The 23,213-nt window shown below is 49.0% G+C and overlaps 1 protein-coding gene across 1 annotated transcript in view; it reads right to left on the reverse strand.

Annotated features, from left to right (window-relative positions):
- Positions 1–23,213, reverse strand: part of LOC311227578 (membrane-associated guanylate kinase, WW and PDZ domain-containing protein 3-like) — a 75,391-nt gene that overhangs the window by 21,365 nt on the left and 30,813 nt on the right. The window contains 5 exon segments of the mRNA XM_084313298.1: positions 3,250–3,462; positions 9,319–9,511; positions 12,642–12,736; positions 18,537–18,804; positions 21,153–21,184. Of these exon segments, the coding sequence (XP_084169424.1) occupies positions 3,250–3,462; positions 9,319–9,511; positions 12,642–12,736; positions 18,537–18,804; positions 21,153–21,184 (801 nt within the window).

Here is a 23,213-nt window from a genome sequence, read left to right on the forward strand (position 1 = left end):
CATGTCCAAATGACTACAGACCGGTGGCACTCACCTCTGTGGTCATGAAATGTTTCGAGAGGCTGGTCAAGGACCACATTTGTGCCTCCCTCCCCAGTGATATGGACCCTATGCAATTTGCATACAGGACAAACAGGTCCACCGACGACGCGGTCTCCCAGGTACTGCACAGCACCCTCTCGCACCTTGACCGTCAGAAGGGGGGCTATGTGAGACTGTTGTTCATTGACTACAGCTCAGCGTTCAACACCATAGTCCCCACCAGACTGGTGGACAAGCTGATCGAGCTAGGTCTGAGCTCCGCCCTGAGCGCCTGGGTACTGGACTTTCTGAGCGAAAGACCCCAGGCGGTCAGGGTGGGGGGTCAGACCTCCAACACCATCACCCTGAGCATCGGGTCCCCCCAGGGCTGTGTTCTGAGCCCCCTGCTGTACTCACTCTACACACACGACTGTGTGGCCAAGTTCAGCTCCAACTCCATAGTGAAGTTCGCAGATGACACGGTGGTGGTGGGGCTGATCTCGGACAACGACGAGAAGGCCTACCGGGAGGAGGTGGAGGTACTGGAACGCTGGTGCCAGGACAACAGCCTGCTCCTGAACATTGGCAAAACCAAGGAACTGATCGTGGATTATAGGAGAGGACAGCAGGAGACACACACACCACTGATGATAAACGGGGCTACCGTGGACAGGGTGAGCAGCTTCAAGTACCTGGGGGTCCACATCTCAGAGGACCTGACATGGTCAACACACATAGGCACAGTAGTAAAGAAGGCGAAACAGCGTCTCTACCACCTGAGACAGTTAAGGAAGTTCAGAGTATCGGGGAAGATACTCCAGTCCTTCTACTCAGGAGCTGTAGAGAGCATCCTGACCGGAAACATCACTGCCTGGTATGGAAACAGCACGGCACAGGACAAGAAGGCCCTACAGAAAGTGGTGCGCTCAGCCGAGCGTACCACGGGTATTGCACTACCCCCCCTGCAGGTTCTATACAACAAGAGGTGCAAATCCAGAGCCTGCAGGATAATGAAAGACCCTCACCACCCCAATAACAGCCTGTTTCAGCTGCTGAGGTCAGGCAGACGCCTGCAAATCTCAGCTACTAGGACAGAGCGGTTTAGGCTCAGCTTCTTCCCCCAGGCCATCAGAGCCATGAACAATGTACATTGAGTGCTCAGAACATTGAACTGTCCACACACAAGCACACATGAACACACACACGACACGCACACTGTGCACGCTCACACACGAGCAGCCACTTAACACTTTAACATGAGCGGGCACACACTCATGTCGCACACACGCACACTTATGGCCAAAGGAAAGGTCACTTTAAATTAGAATAACAGGAACAGTGTATTGCACTACCAAAGCTAACTAGCATGTCACACATGCGCTGTAAATAACTATGTACAGATACCGAGATGTCACTCCATGTTACCTGCTATCTGTTACTGCACAATGTTGTTTCTTCTTTTGATTCTATTATATGTACCACTGTATTGCACATCGTTGCGGGCAAGACCACCCGCATTTCATTGTATACCTGTATGCCGTGACAATTAAAACTCTTGACTTGACTTGACTTGACTTGACACACACACACACACACACACACACACACACACACACACACACACACACACACACACACACACACACACACACACACACACACACACACACACACACACACACACACACACACACACACACACACACACACACACACACACACACACACACACACACAGGCCTCAGCAACAGACCCCGGTGCACATCAGCCACAGTTATCGCTCGGTACCAAACACTTCAATTATGGCAAAAAACAAATAGATAATACTGAATTATTCAACGCTTATGCAATTATCTTATGCAACAATAACATTTCACCAGAAGCGCGAGGCTTTTTGTTTGTGTCGGTCGACTGTTACCTGTCTGCTCGCTGCCATCGCTCCACAATTGATGACAACACTTAGCACTTACTCCCTGTCCGTTATTCAGTAGGCAGGGATGTAAAGTACTTGAGTAATTGTACTTCGTTACAATACTTATATCTTAGTCTTATATTTTTACCCTGTAAGCACTCTGAGATTTGGTTTCCAAATGTAGAGTGCACTATAAATCCAATGTATTATTATTATTATTATTATTATTATTATTATTATTATTATTATTATTATTATTATTATTATTATTATTATTATTATTATTCATTATTACAAATACATTTGATTTGAAAATAGAATCAGATCCGGGCCACTGTGTTAGGCCGCAGTGTGAACGCAGCCTCACTCACCTCCGGGGGGGGGCTTGTTCTTGGAGGTGAGGATGGGTTAGTGTTAGGGTGCAGTGTGAACGCAGCCTCACTCACCTCCGGCGGGGGGCTTGTTCTTGGAGGTGAGGATGGGTTAGTGTTAGGGTGCAGTGTGAACGCAGCCTGACTCACCTCCGGCGGGGGGCTTGTTCTTGGAGGTGAGGATGGGTTAGTGTTAGGGTGCAGTGTGAACGCAGCCTCACTCACCTCCGGCGGGGGGCTTGTTCTTGGAGGTGAGGATGGGTTAGTGTTAGGGTGCAGTGTGAACGCAGCCTGACTCACCTCCGGCGGGGGGCTTGTTCTTGGAGGTGAGGATGGGTTAGGGTTAGGGTGCAGTGTGAACGCAGCCTGACTTGGAGGTGAGGATGGGTTAGGGTTAGGGTGCAGTGTGAACGCAGCCTGACTCACCTCCGGCGGGGGGCTTGTTCTTGGAGGTGAGGATGGGTTAGGGTTAGGGTGCAGTGTGAACGCAGCCTGACTTGGAGGTGAGGATGGGTTAGGGTTAGGGTGCAGTGTGAACGCAGCCTGACTCACCTCCGGCGGGGGGCTTGTTCTTGGAGGTGAGGATGGGTTAGGGTTAGGGTGCAGTGTGAACGCAGCCTGACTTGGAGGTGAGGATGGGTTAGTGTTAGGGTGCAGTGTGAACGCAGCCTGACTCACCTCCGGCGGGGGGCTTGTTCTTGGAGGTGAGGATGGGTTAGTGTTAGGGTGCAGTGTGAACGCAGCCTCACTCACCTCCGGCGGGGGGCTTGTTCTTGGAGGTGAGGATGGGTTAGTGTTAGGGTGCAGTGTGAACGCAGCCTGACTCACCTCCGGCGGGGGGCTTGTTCTTGGAGGTGAGGATGGGTTAGGGTTAGGGTGCAGTGTGAACGCAGCCTCACTAGATGGGTTAGTGTTAGGGTGCAGTGTGAACGCAGCCTGACTCACCTCCGGCGGGGGGCTTGTTCTTGGAGGTGAGGATGACGAAGCCGAAGCCCTCCGTCTCTCTGCGCTGCAGCGTGACGTCGAAGCACTCGGGCCGGGAGGAGGGCGGGGGGGCGGGCTGCGGGGTGCTGGGGGGGGGCATCTTGGGAGAGCCGTTGACCAGGGCGCAGGACACCTGCTGGGGCTGAGGTCGCTCCTCCTCCTCCCCCCCTCCGTCTGACGAGGAACAAGAGGACAGTCGTTAAGAACAGGGAGGGCAAATGTTTTTATATAATTATAATTATTATCTTTTTTTAGACATGATTTATTCAAATGGCATAGTCCACCTCTGTGAGAAGGTCTAAAACATAAAGAAAGTCTAAACATTAGTTTTTAGTGCTGAAATAAAGAAATAATCATTTTGTTGCAGCAACTTCCTGTAATCACTTTGACCCGACTATAATTCATTATAATCAATCATGCAAAACGGCCCTTTGAGCTCAGAGAGGAGCGTAAAATAGCAGAGAGAACGCTTGCGCTGCTTTAGCCTCATTGAATTCCTAAAAGGCGACGGCGCACCCATCGTCCTTTTGGTTAAAAACTCAAAAGTCCCAAACGGAGAGAATAATACGACTCCACGCGGCTGTAGTCGAGACTTGGGGCAACGTTTAGATGCAAACACCTCACTGTTGGTTCCTATTGAAGGAGAGTAGCCGTTTGAATGAAACACGGCAACGCCATTTTGACAGGCATTTCTGCAACAAATCATTAAAGGACAAAAGGCATTATGCGTGCACAGGGGTCGGCTACAATCTGAGTGGTTGTTTGTTCTACCAATCGAAAGTATTGTCCGGCACTTTGGCTTTTTGTGATGGGAGGAGTCGAAACTATCTTGAATACCATTGTGGGCGGAGCTCCCGTTTTGATGACATCACGGCAGAACCTTTGACCTTCCTACCCTGAAGCAGCAGTGGATCCAGACTCTGTATAAAAACTACCCCCCCGACTCTGGGAGCGGTGCCATCAACCGTACACACGCCTCGCGCCGGACAAGGAAGGGTCTGTTGTCGGATAACAAACGGCGTTCGAGAGAGGAACTGTCGTTTCCGCCACATTTTCTCATCTTCACAAGAATAACAACAACAACAACAACAACAGTCACCCGCCAAGTCTCTCAAGAAATATGCTATTCTCCCGATGCGTCTGAAAGTAATCAAGTCAACAAACACTTGATCAAAGCCAGACACAGATCCGGCGCGGGACACTGTTCCAGGAATAGGTCGACATGTTTCTCTCCTTGATCCATCCTCAGGAGTCGCTGTTCATTAGGCGACCGACCGCCTCTGCCTTTTGTTCTGCAGAGTTTCTGTTTCTCCGCGGCCGGGCATCTTTCTTTTATACGCTTTGAAATATACGCAGTCCTTCCCGCGATTGATGCTTCGATCAGGCGACTCGATGGAGTGTGTTGTTTCAAATCATTTGAAGAAGTCAGTGCCTGTGCTGTTCGGCCCTACGAGCGGTACCCCTCGACATGTGAGTTTGTACCACTATATCTGTACCCCTCGACATGTGAGTTTGTACCACTATATCTGTACCCCTCGACATGTGAGTTTATACCACTATATCTGTACCCCTCGACATGTGAGTTTGTACCACTATATCTGTACCCCTCGACATGTGAGTTTGTACCACTATATCTGTACCCCTCGACATGTGTGTTTGTACCACTATATCTGTACCCCTCGACATGTGAGTTAGTACCACTATATCTGTACCCCTCGACATGTGTGTTAGTACCACTATATCTGTACCCCTCGACATGTGTGTTTGTACCACTATATCTGTACCCCTCGACATGTGAGTTAGTACCACTATATCTGTACCCCTCGACATGTGCGTTTGTACCACTATATCTGTACCCCTCGACACGTGCGTTTGTACCACTATATCTGTACCCCTCGGAAGTAACCACTACACCTCCCTATAGACCAGGAAGTAACCACTACACCTCTCTATAGACCAGGAAGTAACCACTACACCTCCCTATAGACCAGGAAGTAACCACTACACCTCCCTATAGACCAGGAAGTAACCACTACACCTCCCTATAGACCAGGAAGTAACCACTACACCTCTCTATAGACCAGGAAGTAACCACTACACCTCCCTATAGACCAGGAAGTAACCACTACACCTCCCTATAGACCAGGAAGTAACCACTACACCTCCCTATATACCAGGAAGTAACCACTACACCTCCCTGTAGACCAGAAAGTAACCACTACACCTCCCTATAGACCAGGAAGTAACCACTACACCTCCCTATAGACCAGGAAGTAACCACTACACCTCCCTATAGACCAGGAAGTAACCACTACACCTCCCTATAGACCAGGAAGTAACCACTACACCTCCCTATAGACCAGGAAGTAACCACTACACCTCCCTATAGACCAGGAAGTAACCACTACACCACCCTATAGACCAGGAAGTAACCACTACACCTCCCTATAGACCAGGAAGTAACCACTACACCTCCCGATAGACCAGGAAGTAACCACTACACCTCCCTATAGACCAGGAAGTAACCACTACACCTCCCTATAGACCAGGAAGTAACCACTACACCTCCCTATAGACCAGGAAGTAACCACTACACCTCCCTATAGACCAGGAAGTAACCACTACACCTCCCTATAGACCAGGAAGTAACCACTACACCTCCCTATAGACAGAGCTCTGGGCAGTCGGTGTAGAGCCGTATGCAGAGTGTTGTCGGTGGGTATACACACAACACAACACACAACACAGCTCGGCGCGGCTGCTGTTGAAACAGAAATCTCTTTCTTCTCGTCCTTTGAGATGTAAATCATCACCGTGCTCTTGATCTAATCTCCGCTGCTCTTCACACAATCCCAATCATCTCCCCGCCAGACAAACAAACCGCATTGAATTGCATTTTGATTGGGTTGTTTTGTGTCGTCCCCCCCGACACACACCTCTGTGTCCCTCTGCCTCTCTGCAGCACAAATATGAATCTTTCATAGACTCAATTACCCCGTCCCACGCACATTTAGAGAATGAGTATACATCCCACATCGCCCTTTTTCTCAGAGGTTTTCTTTTAGTAAACAATGAAAGAATCTGCCAGAAATCATCTACATTTTCTTTTTCCAAGGACAGTGGGATTCCTTTTAATGCGGTTTCTTTATTGCAACTGAAGGCTGAGAGGGAGACACATGAGAGAAGGTTCCTTATTGAGACAGTAGGAAGGCTGAGAGGGAGACAGAGTAGAGAAGGTTCCTTATTGAGACAGTAGGAAGGCTGAGAGGGAGACAGAGTAGAGGAGACAGGAGAGAAGGTTCTTTATTGAGACAGTAGGAAGGCTGAGAGGGAGACACAGGAGAGAAGGTTCCTTATTGAGACAGTAGGAAGGCTGAGAGGGAGACACAGGAGAGAAGGTTCCTTATTGAGACAGTAGGAAGGCTGAGAGGGAGACAGAGTAGGGGAGACACAGGAGAGAAGGTTCCTTATAGAGACAGTAGGAAGGCTGAGAGGGAGACAGAGTAGAGGAGACAGGAGAGAAGGTTCTTTATTGAGACAGTAGGAAGGCTGAGAGGGAGACAGAGTAGGGGAGACACAGGAGAGAAGGTTCTTTATAGAGACAGTAGGAAGGCTGAGAGGGAGACAGAGTAGAGGAGACAGGAGAGAAGGTTCCTTATTGAGACAGTAGGAAGGCTGAGAGGGAGACAGAGTAGAGGAGACACAGGAGAGAAGGTTCGTTATTGAGACAGTAGGGAGACTGAGAGGGAGACAGAGTAGAGGAGACACAGGAGAGAAGGTTCTTTATTGAGACAGTAGGAAGGCTGAGAGGGAGACAGAGTAGGGGAGACACAGGAGAGAAGGTTCGTTATTGAGACAGTAGGAAGGCTGAGAGGGAGACAGAGTAGAGGAGACACAGGAGAGAAGGTTCGTTATTGAGACAGTAGGGAGACTGAGAGGGAGACAGAGTAGAGGAGACACAGGAGAGAAGGTTCCTTATTGAGACAGTAGGAAGGCTGAGAGGGAGACAGAGGAGAGAAGGTTCCTTATAGAGACAGTAGGAAGGCTGAGAGGGAGACAGAGTAGAGGAGACACAGGAGATAAGGTTCCTTATTGAGACAGTAGGAAGGCTGAGAGGGAGACAGAGGAGAGGAGACACAGGAGAGAAGGTTCTTTATTGAGACAGTAGGAAGGCTGAGAGGGAGACAGAGTAGAGGAGACACATGAGAGAAGGTTCTTTATTGAGACAGTAGGAAGGCTGAGAGGGAGACACAGTAGAGGATACACAGGAGAGAAGGTTCTTTATAGAGACAGTAGGAAGGCTGAGAGGGAGACAGAGTAGAGGAGACACAGGAGAGAAGGTTCTTTATTGAGACAGTAGGAAGGCTGAGAGGGAGACAGAGTAGAGGAGACACATGAGAGAAGGTTCTTTATTGAGACAGTAGGAAGGCTGAGAGGGAGACAGAGGAGAGAAGGTTCCTTATTGAGACAGTAGGAAGGCTGAGAGGGAGACAGAGGAGAGGAGGAGACAGTTCTGGTGGGTACAGGCCCGGGCCAGAAGGGGTCCACCACGTGGTCCCAGATACAGGCCCGGGCCAGAAGGGGTCCACCACCACGTGGTCCCAGAGCCAGAGGGGGCTCATACCCACCAACACGTCCTCGCTGAGCGCTGCCAGCAGTAACCAGTGTACCCACCCTCAGCAGACCCACCTGTCGGTGCCAGCAGTAATCAGTGTACCCACCCTCAGCAGACCCACCTGTCGGCGCCAGCAGTAATCAGTGTACCACCCTCAGCAGACCCACCTGTCGGTGCCAGCAGTAATCAGTGTACCACCCTCAGCAGACCCACCTGTCGGTGCCAGCAGTAATCAGTGTACCACCCTCAGCAGACCCACCTGTCGGTGCCAGCAGTAATCAGTGTACCACCCTCAGCAGACCCACCTGTCGGTGCCAGCAGTAATCAGTGTACCACCCTCAGCAGACCCACCTGTCGGTGCCAGCAGTAACCAGTGTACCACCCTCAGCAGACCCACCTGTCGGCGCCAGCAGTAACCAGTGTACCACCCCCAGCAGACCCACCTGTCGGTGCCAGCAGTAACCAGTGTACCACCCTCAGCAGACCCACCTGTCGGCGCCAGCAGTAACCAGTGTACCACCCCCAGCAGACCCACCTGTCGGTGCCAGCAGTAACCAGTGTACCCACCCCCAGCAGACCCACCTGTCGGTGCCAGCAGTAATCAGTGTACCACCCCCAGCAGACCCACCTGTCGGTGCCAGCAGTAATCAGTGTACCACCCTCAGCAGACCCACCTGTCGCTGCCAGCAGTAATCAGTGTACCACCCTCAGCAGACCCACCTGTCGCTGCCAGCAGTAATCAGTGTACCACCCTCAGCAGACCCACCTGTCGGTGCCAGCAGTAATCAGTGTACCACCCTCAGCAGACCCACCTGTCGCTGCCAGCAGTAATCAGTGTACCACCCTCAGCAGACCCACCTGTCGCTGCCAGCAGTAATCAGTGTACCACCCTCAGCAGACCCACCTGTCGGTGCCAGCAGTAACCAGTGTATCCACCCTCAGCAGACCCACCTGTCGGTGCCAGCAGTAATCAGTGTACCCACCCTCAGCAGACCCACCTGTCGGTGCCAGCAGTAATCAGTGTACCCACCCTCAGCAGACCCACCTGTCGGTGCCAGCAGTAACCAGTGTACCCACCCCCAGCAGACCCACCTGTCGCTGCCAGCAGTAATCAGTGTACCCACCCCCAGCAGACCCACCTGTCGCTGCCAGCAGTAATCAGTGTACCACCCCCAGCAGACCCACCTGTCGCTGCCAGCAGTAATCAGTGTACCACCCCCAGCAGACCCACCTGTCGCTGCCAGCAGTAATCAGTGTACCACCCCCAGCAGACCCACCTGTCGCTGCCAGCAGTAATCAGTGTACCACCCCCAGCAGACCCACCTGTCGCTGCCAGCAGTGACCAGTGTACCACCCTCAGCAGACCCACCTGTCGGTGCCAGCAGTAACCAGTGTACCACCCTCAGCAGACCCACCTGTCGGCGCCAGCTTCCTGCGCACCGTCAGCATGACCTGGCCGTTGCGCGCCGCGTTGGTCATCAGCTCCAGCACCTGCTTGTGGGACTTGCCCTTGACCGCCACGCCGTCGATGCACAGCAGCTCATCCCCGGCCCGCAGGCGCCCGTCCTTCTCTGCCGCGCCGAGGGGCACGATGGCACCGATGTACACCTGCGGGCGGAGGAGGGGGGGGAGAGGAGGATTAGGCGCTGGCACAACGCGGTACCACCCGGCACGTTAATCCACCGTCTGGGCGGAGAGCCAACATAACAAACGGCAGCGTGGGGGACCTGGACTCCTGTATGAAGCGTGGGATTTAGCCACGCCTGGACGGTAACACGGATGGGATTTAGCCACGCCTGGACGGTAACACGGATGGGATTTAGCCACGCCTGGACGGTAACACGGGTGGGATCTTGCTGTTCTCGCATAAAGCACTGTAATTTAATTTCCTTTAATTTCAAACCTTTATTTATAAACAGGTAAACACCTCATTGAGACAGAGTGTCGTTTACAAGAGCGACCTGCTCCACCAAACAAACACAACGAACACATAAAACAAGTTCCAGACAAAACGAGACAAGTAGCACAACTAGACGTCTAAGAGAGGCTCAGATCGAGATCCATTTAATTAAGAACAAGAACAGGCCCCGCCCCCACGGCTGCCCTCTCAATATTGCGTATAAGACGTTTAAAATCTCCAACGGGAATTAGGTTTCGGGAGCCTCAGTTCCTTCTGTAATCAGTTCCACCGAAACAGGGTCAGAACGACTCTGTTTCTGCAGCATGAGGGACGACAGGTGAGCGGGGAACAAACCGAGGAGAGGTTTATAGCTGAAGCAGCACCAGTGTCCTACAGAGTGTAGAGACGTCCACTTCAGAGGTGAGTAGAGGGCACCACGATGTGTGAGGGGACGGGCACACTGGAGGTCGACCAATTTAAAGAAATGGCAGTTACTAGTTTCTTTAATAGTTGTCATACAGAAGTACAGAATACTTTTATACAAAATGCTTCTTACTGTTACGCTCCAGAGACTGTGCTAGACAAGATAAGATAAGTATGAAATAAAATAACATAGTATAGTATGTAAATTAGAAGTAAAAAATGAGGTCACAGTGTTCAGTATAGACATATGTACAATGTTCGATGCAGAATAGAAGTAACTGAGTTACCATATAATATACAATACTATGCAGTGTACTAATATACAATACTATATAGTGCAAGGCAGAAATGGGATGAGGTGCAATTTAGGTACAATTTACAGTAAGGTGTACGAGTTGTAGTGCAAATCCTTTACCAATAAATATAAAGTGTGTTTGTGTGATCTAAAGTGTGGAGAGTGGGTGCTGCAGTGTGTTGTTTGTTTAAAGTGAGTGTGTGCGTGTGGGTGTGTGTGCTGTGTGCATTTGATGGTTGCTGCATAGTGTTATTGTTCGTTTAGCAGCCTGATGGCCTGGGGATAGAAGCTTCTTCTGAGTCTTTCTGTGCTCGCCTTAAGACTGTACGGTCTAAACACAGTTACTGTACGGTCTAAACACAGTTACTGTACGGTCTAAACACAGTTACTGTACGGTCTAAACACAGTTACTGTACGGTCTAAACACAGTTACTGTACGGTCTAAACACAGTTACTGTACGCTCTAAACACAGTTACTGTACGGTCTAAACACAGTTACTGTACGGTCTAAACACAGTTACTGTACGGTCTAAACACAGTTACTGTACGGTCTAAACACAGTTACTGTACGGTCTAAACACAGTTACTGTACGGTCTAAACACAGTTACTGTACGCTCTAAACACAGTTACTGTACGGTCTAAACACAGTTACTGTACGGTCTAAACACAGTTACTGTACGCTCTAAACACAGTTACTGTACGCTCTAAACACAGTTACTGTACAATCTAAACAGTTACTGTACGGTCTAAACACAGTTACTGTACGCTCTAAACACAGTTACTGTACGCTCTAAACACAGTTACTGTACGCTCTAAACACAGTTACTGTACGCTCTAAACACAGTTACTGTACGCTCTAAACACAGTTACTGTACGGTCTAAACACAGTTACTGTACGCTCTAAACACAGTTACTGTACGCTCTAAACACAGTTACTGTACGCTCTAAACACAGTTACTGTACGCTCTAAACACAGTTACTGTACGCTCTAAACACAGTTACTGTACGCTCTAAACACAGTTACTGTACGCTCTAAACACAGTTACTGTATGGTCTAAACACAGTTACTGTACGCTCTAAACACAGTTACTGTACGGTCTAAACACAGTTACTGTACGCTCTAAACACAGTTACTGTACGCTCTAAACACAGTTACTGTACGCTCTAAACACAGTTACTGTACGCTCTAAACACAGTTACTGTACGCTCTAAACACAGTTACTGTACGCTCTAAACACAGTTACTGTACGCTCTAAACACAGTTACTGTATGGTCTAAACACAGTTACTGTACGCTCTAAACACAGTTACTGTACGGTCTAAACACAGTTACTGTACGCTCTAAACACAGTTACTGTACGCTCTAAACACAGTTACTGTACGCTCTAAACACAGTTACTGTACGGTCTAAACACAGTTACTGTACGCTCTAAACACAGTTACTGTACGGTCTAAACACAGTTACTGTACGGTCTAAACACAGTTACTGTACGCTCTAAACACAGTTACTGTACGCTCTAAACACAGTTACTGTACGCTCTAAACACAGTTACTGTACGGTCTAAACACATTACTGTACGGTCTAAACACAGTTACTGTACGCTCTAAACACAGTTACTGTACGGTCTAAACACAGTTACTGTACGCTCTAAACACAGTTACTGTACGCTCTAAACACAGTTACTGTACGCTCTAAACACAGTTACTGTACGCTCTAAACACAGTTACTGTACGCTCTAAACACAGTTACTGTACGCTCTAAACACAGTTACTGTACGCTCTAAACACAGTTACTGTACGGTCTAAACACAGTTACTGTACGCTCTAAACACAGTTACTGTACGCTCTAAACACAGTTACTGTACGCTCTAAACACAGTTACTGTACGGTCTAAACACAGTTACTGTACGGTCTAAACACAGTTACTGTACGCTCTAAACACAGTTACTGTACGCTCTAAACACAGTTACTGTACGGTCTAAACACAGTTACTGTACGGTCTAAACACAGTTACTGTACGGTCTAAACACACAGCCGTTGCTAAAGATGCACCAAAGCTACGGAACAAAGTGTGTGGTGCACCCTAACCCGGCCCCCAGCCCCCTAACTGGTGCACCCACCGGCTGCTCGGGCCCCTCTCCTCCCAGCACCCGGAAGCCGAAGCCAGACTCCTGGTTCCTCTTGATGAACACGTCCAGGTCCTTGGTGTTGGGCGCTGGAGGGCAGAGGAGAGGAGGGTCAGATAAAACACAATAAAGCCAAGGCTCGTTTCCATTGTGGTCCATACATGGAACATAAAAGGCACAGAAACACGACTGGACATGTACACGAGACAGGACACCCTAAAGATAAGTACAATAACACCTAACCAGGGCGCTCTAGTAGCACACCATGTAACACGCTGCGTCGAGAAACGGCCGACCCGGGTTCGACTCCCGGACCAGGCGTCCTTTGCTCTGTCTCCCATTTCCTCCTCTCCCTCTCTCTACCGGACTGCCCGGTAGTACAAACCAATACAAATCTACAAAAAACATATACAAAAATATATATATATAACACCTAACCTGAAAATTCATACAGTCAACTAATGTTAAAAGAAAATCCGCAAACCCTTAAAAGCAACTCATGATAAAGTTATGATAAAAGAGATAAAAACCATATTAAGACCAATTTGAGTTGCTGCTGAGCCATGTTTTTAGGGCGGATTTAAATCCGAGAGGGGAGTTCAGGAGTTTCTTTCAGTACACTTTAAAAACCAGTAGCATGTTAAGCTGGTGTACCCTTTCCTCAACCCTGAGCCTCCCAGACTGATGAAGTGGGCTGGTGTTAGGTGAGTCCCAGACTGATAAAGTGGGCTGGTGTTAGGTGAGTCCCAGACTGATAAAGTGGGTGTTAGGTGAGTCCCAGACTGATAAAGTGGGCTGGCGTTAGGTGAGTCCTGTTAAAGTGGGCTGGTGTTAGGTGAGTCCCAGACTGATAAAGTGGGCTGGTGTTAGGTGAGTCCCAGACTGATAAAGTGGGCTGGTGTTAGGTGAGTCCCAGACTGATAAAGTGGGCTGGTGTTAGGTGAGTCCCAGACTGATAAAGTGGGCTGGTGTTAGGTGAGTCCCAGACTGATAAAGTGGGCTGGTGTTAGGTGAGTCCCAGACTGATAAAGTGGGCTGGTGTTAGGTGAGTCCCAGACTGATAAAGTGGGCTGGTGTTAGGTGAGTCCCAGACTGATAAAGTGGGCTGGTGTTAGGTGAGTCCCAGACTGATAAAGTGGGCTGGTGTTAGGTGAGTCCCAGTCTGATAAAGTGGGCTGGTGTTAGGTGAGTCCCAGACTGATAAAGTGGGCTGGTGTTAGGTGAGTCCCAGACTGATAAAGTGGGTGTTAGGTGAGTCCCAGACTGATAAAGTGGGCTGGTGTTAGGTGAGTCCCAGACTGATAAAGTGGGCTGGTGTTAGGTGAGTCCCAGACTGATAAAGTGGGTGTTAGGTGAGTCCCAGACTGATAAAGTGGGCTGGTGTTAGGTGAGTCCCAGACTGATAAAGTGGGCTGGTGTTAGGTGAGTCCCAGACTGTTAAAGTGGGCTGGTGTTAGGTGAGTCCCAGACTGATAAAGTGGGCTGGTGTTAGGTGAGTCCCAGACTGATAAAGTGGGCTGGTGATAGGTGAGTCCCAGACTGATAAAGTGGGCTGGCGTTAGGTGAGTCCCAGACTGATAAAGTGGGCTGGTGTTAGGTGAGTCCCAGTCTGATAAAGAGGGCTGGTGTTAGGTGAGTCCCAGACTGATAAAGTGGGCTGGTGTTAGGTGAGTCCCAGACTGATAAAGTGGGCTGGTGTTAGGTGAGTCCCAGACTGATAAAGAGGGCTGGTGTTAGGTGAGTCCCAGACTGATAAAGTGGGCTGGTGTTAGGTGAGTCCCAGACTGATAAAGTGGGCTGGTGTTAGGTGAGTCACAGACTGTTAAAGTGGGCTGGTGTTAGGTGAGTCCCAGACTGATAAAGTGGGCTGGTGTTAGGTGAGTCCCAGACTGATAAAGTGGGCTGGTGTTAGGTGAGTCCCAGACTGATAAAGTGGGCTGGTGTTAGGTGAGTCCCAGACTGTTAAAGTGGGCTGGTGTTAGGTGAGTCCCAGACTGATAAAGTGGGTGTTAGGTGAGTCCCAGACTGATAAAGTGGGCTGGTGTTAGGTGAGTCCCAGACTGTTAAAGTGGGCTGGTGTTAGGTGAGTCCCAGACTGATAAAGTGGGCTGGTGTTAGGTGAGTCCCAGACTGATAAAGTGGGTGTTAGGTGAGTCCCAGACTGATAAAGTGGGCTGGTGTTAGGTGAGTCCCAGACTGATAAAGTGGGTGTTAGGTGAGTCCCAGACTGATAAAGTGGGCTGGTGTTAGGTGAGTCCAGACTGTTAAAGTGGGCTGGTGTTAGGTGAGTCCTGATAAAGTGGGCTGGCGTTAGGTGAGTCCCAGACTGATAAAGTGGGCTGGTGTTAGGTGAGTCCAGACTGATAAAGTGGGCTGGTGTTAGGTGAGTCCCAGACTGATAAAGTGGGCTGGTGTTAGGTGAGTCCCAGACTGATAAAGTGGGCTGGTGTTAGGTGAGTCCAGACTGATAAAGTGGGCTGGTGTTAGGTGAGTCCCAGACTGATAAAGTGGGCTGGTGTTAGGTGAGTCCCAGACTGATAAAGTGGGCTGGTGTTAGGTGAGTCCCAGACTGATAAAGTGGGCTGGTGTTAGGTGAGTCCCAGACTGATAAAGTGGGCTGGTGTTAGGTGAGTCCCAGACTGATAAAGTGGGCTGGTGTTAGGTGAGTCCTAGACTGATAAAGTGGGCTGGTGTTAGGTGAGTCCCAGACTGTTAAAGTGGGCTGGTGTTAGGTGAGTCCCAGACTGATAAAGTGGGCTGGTGTTAGGCGAGTCCCAGACTGATAAAGTGGGCTGGTGTTAGGTGAGTCCCAGACTGTTAAAGTGGGCTGGTGTTAGGTGAGTCCCAGACTGATAAAGTGGGCTGGTGTTAGGTGAGTCCCAGACTGTTAAAGTGGGCTGGTGTTAGGTGAGTCCAGACTGATAAAGTGGGCTGGTGTTAGGTGAGTCCCAGACTGATAAAGTGGGCTGGTGTTAGGTGAGTCCTGATAAAGTGGGCTGGTGTTAGGTGAGTCCCAGACTGATAAAGTGGGCTGGTGTTAGGTGAGTCCTGTTAAAGTGGGCTGGTGTTAGGTGAGTCCCAGACTGATAAAGTGGGCTGGTGTTAGGTGAGTCCCAGACTGATAAAGTGGGCTGGTGTTAGGTGAGTCCCAGACTGATAAAGTGGGCTGGTGTTAGGTGAGTCCCAGACTGTTAAAGTGGGCTGGCGTTAGGTGAGTCCCAGACTGATAAAGTGGGCTGGTGTTAGGTGAGTCCCAGACTGATAAAGTGGGCTGGTGTTAGGTGAGTCCCAGACTGTTAAAGTGGGCTGGTGTTAGGTGAGTCCCAGACTGATAAAGTGGGCTGGTGTTAGGTGAGTCCAGACTGATAAAGTGGGCTGGTGTTAGGTGAGTCACAGACTGATAAAGTGGGCTGGTGTTAGGTGAGTCCCAGACTGATAAAGTGGGCTGGTGTTAGGTGAGTCCCATACTGATAAAGTGGGCTGGTGTTAGGTGAGTCCCAGACTGATAAAGTGGGCTGGTGTTAGGTGAGTCCCAGACTGATAAAGTGGGCTGGTGTTAGGTGAGTCCCAGACTGATAAAGTGGGCTGGTGTTAGGTGAGTCCCAGACTGATAAAGTGGGTGTTAGGTGAGTCCCAGACTGATAAAGTGGGCTGGTGTTAGGTGAGTCCCAGACTGATAAAGTGGGCTGGTGTTAGGTGAGTCCCAGACTGATGAAGTGGGCTGGTGTTAGGTGAGTCCCAGACTGATGAAGTGGGTGTTAGGTGAGTCCCAGACTGATAAAGTGGGCTGGTGTTAGGTGAGTCCCAGACTGTTAAAGTGGGCTGGTGTTAGGTGAGTCCCAGACTGTTAAAGTGGGCTGGTGTTAGGTGAGTCCCAGACTGATAAAGTGGGCTGGTGTTAGGTGAGTCCCAGACTGATAAAGTGGGCTGGCGTTAGGTGAGTCCTGTTAAAGTGGGCTGGTGTTAGGTGAGTCCAGACTGATAAAGTGGGCTGGTGTTAGGTGAGTCCCAGACTGATAAAGTGGGCTGGTGTTAGGTGAGTCCCAGACTGTTAAAGTGGGCTGGCGTTAGGTGAGTCCCAGACTGATAAAGTGGGCTGGTGTTAGGTGAGTCCCAGACTGATAAAGTGGGCTGGTGTTAGGTGAGTCCCAGACTGATAAAGTGGGCTGGTGTTAGGTGAGTCCCAGACTGATAAAGTGGGCTGGTGTTAGGTGAGTCCCAGACTGATAAAGTGGGCTGGTGTTAGGTGAGTCCCAGACTGTTAAAGTGGGCTGGTGTTAGGTGAGTCCCAGACTGATAAAGTGGGCTGGTGTTAGGTGAGTCCCAGACTGTTAAAGTGGGCTGGTGTTAGGTGAGTCCCAGACTGTTAAAGTGGGCTGGTGTTAGGTGAGTCCCAGACTGATAAAGTGGGCTGGTGTTAGGTGAGTCCCAGACTGATAAAGTGGGCTGGTGTTAGGTGAGTCACAGACTGATAAAGTGGGCTGGTGTTAGGTGAGTCCCAGACTGATAAAGTGGGCTGGTGTTAGGTGAGTCCCAGACTGTTAAAGTGGGCTGGTGTTAGGTGAGTCCCTGATAAAGTGGGCTGGTGTTAGGTGAGTCCCAGACTGATAAAGTGGGCTGGTGTTAGGTGAGTCCCAGACTGTTAAAGTGGGCTGGTGTTAGGTGAGTCCCAGACTGATAAAGTGGGCTGGTGTTAGGTGAGTCCCAGACTGATAAAGTGGGCTGGTGTTAGGTGAGTCCCAGACTGATAAAGTGGGCTGGTGTTAGGTGAGTCCCAGACTGATAAAGTGGGCTGGTGTTAGGTGAGTCCCAGACTGATAAAGTGGGCTGGTGTTAGGTGAGTCCCAGACTGATAAAGTGGGCTGGTGTTAGGTGAGTCCCAGACTGATAAAGTGGGCTGGTGTTAGGTGAGTCCCAGACTGTTAAAGTGGGCTGGTGTTAGGTGAGTCCCAGACTGATAAAGTGGGCTGGTGTTAGGTGAGTCCCAGACTGTTAAAGTGGGCTGGTGTTAGGTGAGTCCCAGACTGTTAAAGTGGGCTGGTGTTAGGTGAGTCCCAGACTGATAAAGTGGGCTGGTGTTAGGTGAGTCCCAGACTGATAAAGTGGGCTGGTGTTAGGTGAGTCACAGACTGATAAAGTGGGCTGGTGTTAGGTGAGTCCCAGACTGATAAAGTGGGCTGGTGTTAGGTGAGTCCCAGACTGTTAAAGTGGGCTGGTGTTAGGTGAGTCCCAGACTGATAAAGTGGGCTGGCGTTAGGTGAGTCCAGACTGATAAAGTGGGCTGGTGTTAGGTGAGGGGTCCAGCTAGGGTCCTCAGAGCGTTCCTCCTATTTCTGAACGAGGAAATTCTAAATAAAAATTAGTTTTTTTGATCGACCTTGGTAATCACTTTTTGTGGCATTTTTTCATTCGAAAGTTTGTTATTTAAAATAAAGCCGTATATACAGGTGCAGCTCAATACATTAGAATATCGTGGACAAGTCCAACCATTTATTTCAGTAATTGAATTCAAAAAGTGAAACACTCATGTGTTATAGAGTCATTACACACAAAGTGAAATATTTCAAGCCTTTATTTGTTATAATTTTTATAATTATGCCTTACAGCTCATGAAAACCCAAAATTCTGTATTTCAGAAAATGTGAATATTGTGGAAAAAGTTCAATATTGTAGACTCACAGTGTCACACTAATCAGATCATTAACTGAAAACACCTGCAGAGGTTTCCTGAGCCTCAGTCTGGTTCAGAGAGCGACACAGTCACAGGGAACACTGCTGACTCTTCCACAATATTCTAATCTATTGAGCTGCACCTGTATATATATATATATTTGTTAGGGTGTTGTGAGACGATAAAAGAGGTACTACTTGAGAGGAGCGCAGACTCACGCTTGCTGTCCTGTATCGCTTTAGACTTGAGGTAGAGTTCCGAGGGGTCCGGTTTGGGCGAGGAGGAGGCGGAGCGCAGGGCGCTGGGTGGGAAGGGGAGGGGCTGGGGAGCCTGCTCCGGGGGGGGAGGGGGGCTCAGGGTCTCCGTGCTGGTGGTGGTCTCCGGTCGCTGCGCCGTGGGCTGGGGCTGGGCCACCGGGGGCGCTGTCTGCTGGGGCAGCGGGTGGGACGTCTGCTGGGACATGGCGTGGGCCATAGGAGCCGTGCACTGCAGAGACACACAACACACAGGGGCCATGAAGGGTTAACACACAACACACAGGGGCCATGAAGGGTTAGGGTGCAGAGACACACAGGGGCCATGAAGGGCAGACAGAAACAAGCTACGGACCGTGAGAGAGAGTGGCAGCTGAGCCCGTGGCGGTCTTCATTTTATCGCAACTCACTTTCGATGCTCCAAGGTGTTTTAACTAGGGATGTTCCATATTGGCTTTTCTTTTTAATCTTTTTCCCCCTCCATTTTCCTCCGATTTTCTCCCATCCCAATGTTAGTCGTTATGCCAATTCCCAGTCCCTTCCTGGTCGCTGCGCACTTACCTCCCACAGTGGGTCTGGGAGAGTGGAGGCTACCACGTGCTTCCTCCGACACACGTCTAGCCAATCACCGCTTCTTTTCACCTGGCAGCGCGGATTCTCATTGAGAGGGCGTAGCGTGTGGGAGGATCACACTACCCCCCTTAGATCCTATCCGCGCTTAGCAGGCGCCCCGACCGAACTGTAGGAGTCGCTGTTTACAACGACCCGGACCCACCCCGCCAGCTTCTCCCACCCTCTAATACAGCCAATTGTATTAGTGTGAACGGCCAGCCAAGCTGGTGACAACCCCGGAGCTGTGAGCTGGATTCAAACAGGCGAATCCAGCGTCTCCGGGGTTGGTGACGAACGCAATCTCCGTTACGCCACCTGACCGCCCTCGATATTGGCTTTTTTACCGATACCGATATACTGATATTGTCCAACTCTTAATTTCCGATACCGATATCAACCGATACCGAAATATGCAGGGTGTCCCCCCCCCCCCCCCCCCCCCCCCCCCCCCAAAAAAAACTTCAGGTAATTAACATTACATATCTCTTGTCGTGGAATTAACACAACATTATGCATACTTTTGACAATAAATAAAATCAGAATTTGTTCTTACTTGCTTGCCTGGGTAAATAAAGGTTAAATAAATGTTAAAAAATATATATATATATATTTTTTTAAACCGATACCGATAATTTTCGATATCATATTTTAATGCCAATATCAGCCGATAATATCGGACATCCCTAGTGTTAACCCTTTCACCGCCGCACTACCAAACGGTTAACCCTTTCACTGCGACAATACACAGAAGGTTAACCATTTCACTGCCGCACTACAGAAGGTTAACCCTTTCACTGCCACACAACAGCAGGTTGACCCTTTCACTGCCGCACTACAGAAGGTTAACCCTTTACCTGCCCCGTCTTGTTTCATGTACCACTGTGTTTACAGTTTGGCTCGGCACCGAGGAACGGAGGATGTATTTATTTATCTTGTCTGGGTCTTCATTTTATCCACAGCAGAAACACGGTGAGACGCTGGAGGTTTAACTCGTAAACAACCTGAACGTCAGCTCCTCTCTCCTACTTCCAGAGTCGAGCCTTAAGGAACAAACACCCCGAGGACAAGCTGTTGAACACGGCTTAACACCCCCCCCCCCCCCCCCGCGCGCGGGAAGATGTCAAGTCGACGTCACATTTACCTGCAAGCGAGCGTCCGGGAGAGAGAGACGAGGCGAGTGTCGTTCTAACGTGAGCTCCTTGAGTTAATGAAGCCGCACACAGAGTACAGTCGTACACACAGACAGACAGACAGACAGACAGACAGACAGACAGACAGACACAGACACAGACACAGACACACACACACACACACACACACACACACACACACACACACACACACACACACACACACACACACACACACACACACACAGCCGAGTACAGTAGTACAGTCTGGCGCTCGTGGATATGAACCAGATGAAGTCGTAGCTTTATCCGCTCAATTATTGATCTGGTATTCCCGTCCAGAGCCTCACACACATTACTTCACGCTCAGAGCCCCGTGGAGCTGAGCAGAGCTCGACACAGTAGGTGCAGCCTGGGGTCGAGCCATCGGTGAACAACGACCAATTTATTTTACAAAAAAAAAACAATGCCGATGCCCATAATCTAATAAGCATTTCACTGTAATGTACATGTACCTTATACGTGACAAATTAAAAACAAACTTGAAACTTGAGTATGGCCCCCAGTGATGTCATCGGGGACATTGAATCCTTGTGTTGTGTTCATTTTTCTTTTTTTATATATTTATTTTATAAATAGCAACACCTTGTCTTACAGGGACTGCTACCTCATCGTGTCACTGAGCTGTAACTAACATGTAACTAACATGTAACTAACATGTAACTAACATGTAACTGGTGGCCACAGTCAAACTAATTTACTTTCAATCACTCTAAACTAAACAAATGTGTGCAAAACCGATTTAAGTTTTTTTTGGACGTGTGTGCCTTCAACTCACCGGTTTCAACGATTTCACAGGAGATGTTTGACCTATAATCAGAAAGAGAGAGAGAGAGAGGGAGAGGAGAGAGAGAGAGAGAGAGAGAGAGAGAGAGAGAGAGAGAGAGAGAGAGAGAGAGAGAGAGAGAGAGAGAGAGAGAGAGAGAGAGATGCAGAGAAAACGGTATTAGTATGGAAAGGATGGGGGGGGGATTCAATCATAACACACCATTTATCACTGAGGACAGGTTGGACCGTCTTGAGGGGAGAAGCTCTACTTATATATTATTAGCATCTTCCTCCGTTCCTCTAAACCCACTGGCCTCGCCCGCTGGTGCCCGCGCCCTCTAAACCCACTGGCCTCGCCCGCTGGTGCCCGCGCCCTCTAAACCCACTGGCCTCGCCCGCTGGTGCCCGCGCCCTCTAAACCCACTGGCCTTGCCCGCTGGTACCCGCGCCCTCTAAACCCACTGGCCTCGCCCGCTGGTACCCGCGCCCTCTAAACCCACTGGCCTCGCCCTCTGGTGCCCGCGCCGCCCCGCGCTCCACAGGGCGGGCATAGTAATAAAGCTTAACGCTCAAAGCCCCAAAGGATCTCTGTTTAACAGTAACTGTATATTTGCATATCTTGTATGTCACAAATGTAACAGTACTGTATACCTGTATGTCATAAATGTCATGATATATATCTGTATATCTGTATGTTGTGTATGTCATAAATATCACTTTGAATTGAAGATGGGGGACCCTGATGTAAACAAGACGAAAGTCTTTCTCTGGTCTGCATCCCCTTAACAATTGTGTGTATTGAGCCGTACTGTCTTGTACCCATTCTGCAATCTGTTAATACAGTTTTCATTCAATCAATCAATCGATCCCCGCCTGCTGTGGAGTTATGGCGCGCCTCGGCCTCTAGGTGGCAGTATAATCCAGCAGCAGAATGGCTTGCATGTATTGGAAAACACAGCGGGTAGCAGGCCCCCCCCCCCAGCCGTAGAAAGACTTCATTAGGTGGATGGCGTTTGCCATGTTTGCTATTCTAATGAAGTAAACACTGTTATTGTAGCCTTTCATAACCTGTTCCTGCAAGGTCACATCGTTATTACAAGGTCAAGAGAGGTGCCGCAAACATGGATTTATATACAACTGCATATAATCCTTCTATATATCTATTTATACACCTGCTTATAATCCTTCTATATATCTACTTATACACCTGCATATAATCCTTCTATATATCAACTTATACACCTGCATATAATCCTTCTATATATCTACTTATACACCTGCATATAATCCTTCTATATACCTATTTATACACCTGCATATAATCCTTCTATATATCTACTTATACACCTGCATATAATCCTTCTATATATCTACTTATACACCTGCATATAATCCTTCTATATATCTACTTATACACCTGCATATAATCCATATAATTCTGTATAACGTGCAATAATGCTGTATATACCATGTGTATATATATATATATAAAAAATATATAAAACCCTCAGCTCAGAACTAGGCAAAATCTGCATATGGCTCGCTGATAACAAACTATCATTACACATGGGCAAAACAGAGTCCATTCTCTTCGGTTCAAATAACAAACTCAGCAAGACCGACGGCTTCTCAGTTACAGTGGGTGACAATATTGTCACAAGGAAAGAAGATATTACCTACCTGGGTTCCATCCTAGAGGCAAATCTTTCCTGTGACAAAATGGCATCCAATGTAATAAAAAAAGTCAACCAACAACTCGTTTCTTGTACCGGATCTCCTCTCTGGTAAACAAGAATACCCTGAAGACTCTGGCAGGAGCACTCATTCAAGGGTACTACGACTATGCTTGCACCTCATGGTACCAAAGCACCTCAAAGGCGCTAAAAACAAAATTACAAACATCTCAAAACAAACTGGTCAGACTACTGCTTGACCTTACTCCTAGAACCCACCTCACCCCTGCCCACTTTGACAACCTAGGATGGCTTAGAGTAGACGACAAGAGTACAGCAACTTGCAATGGGCCTGGTCTACAAGATACACTACACGACCAAGGTACCCATGTACATGT

Source organism: Notolepis coatsorum (genome assembly GCF_963971535.1).
Source record: "Notolepis coatsorum genome assembly, chromosome: 4".
In the NCBI taxonomy this organism is placed as follows: Eukaryota; Metazoa; Chordata; class Actinopteri; order Aulopiformes; family Paralepididae; genus Notolepis; species Notolepis coatsorum.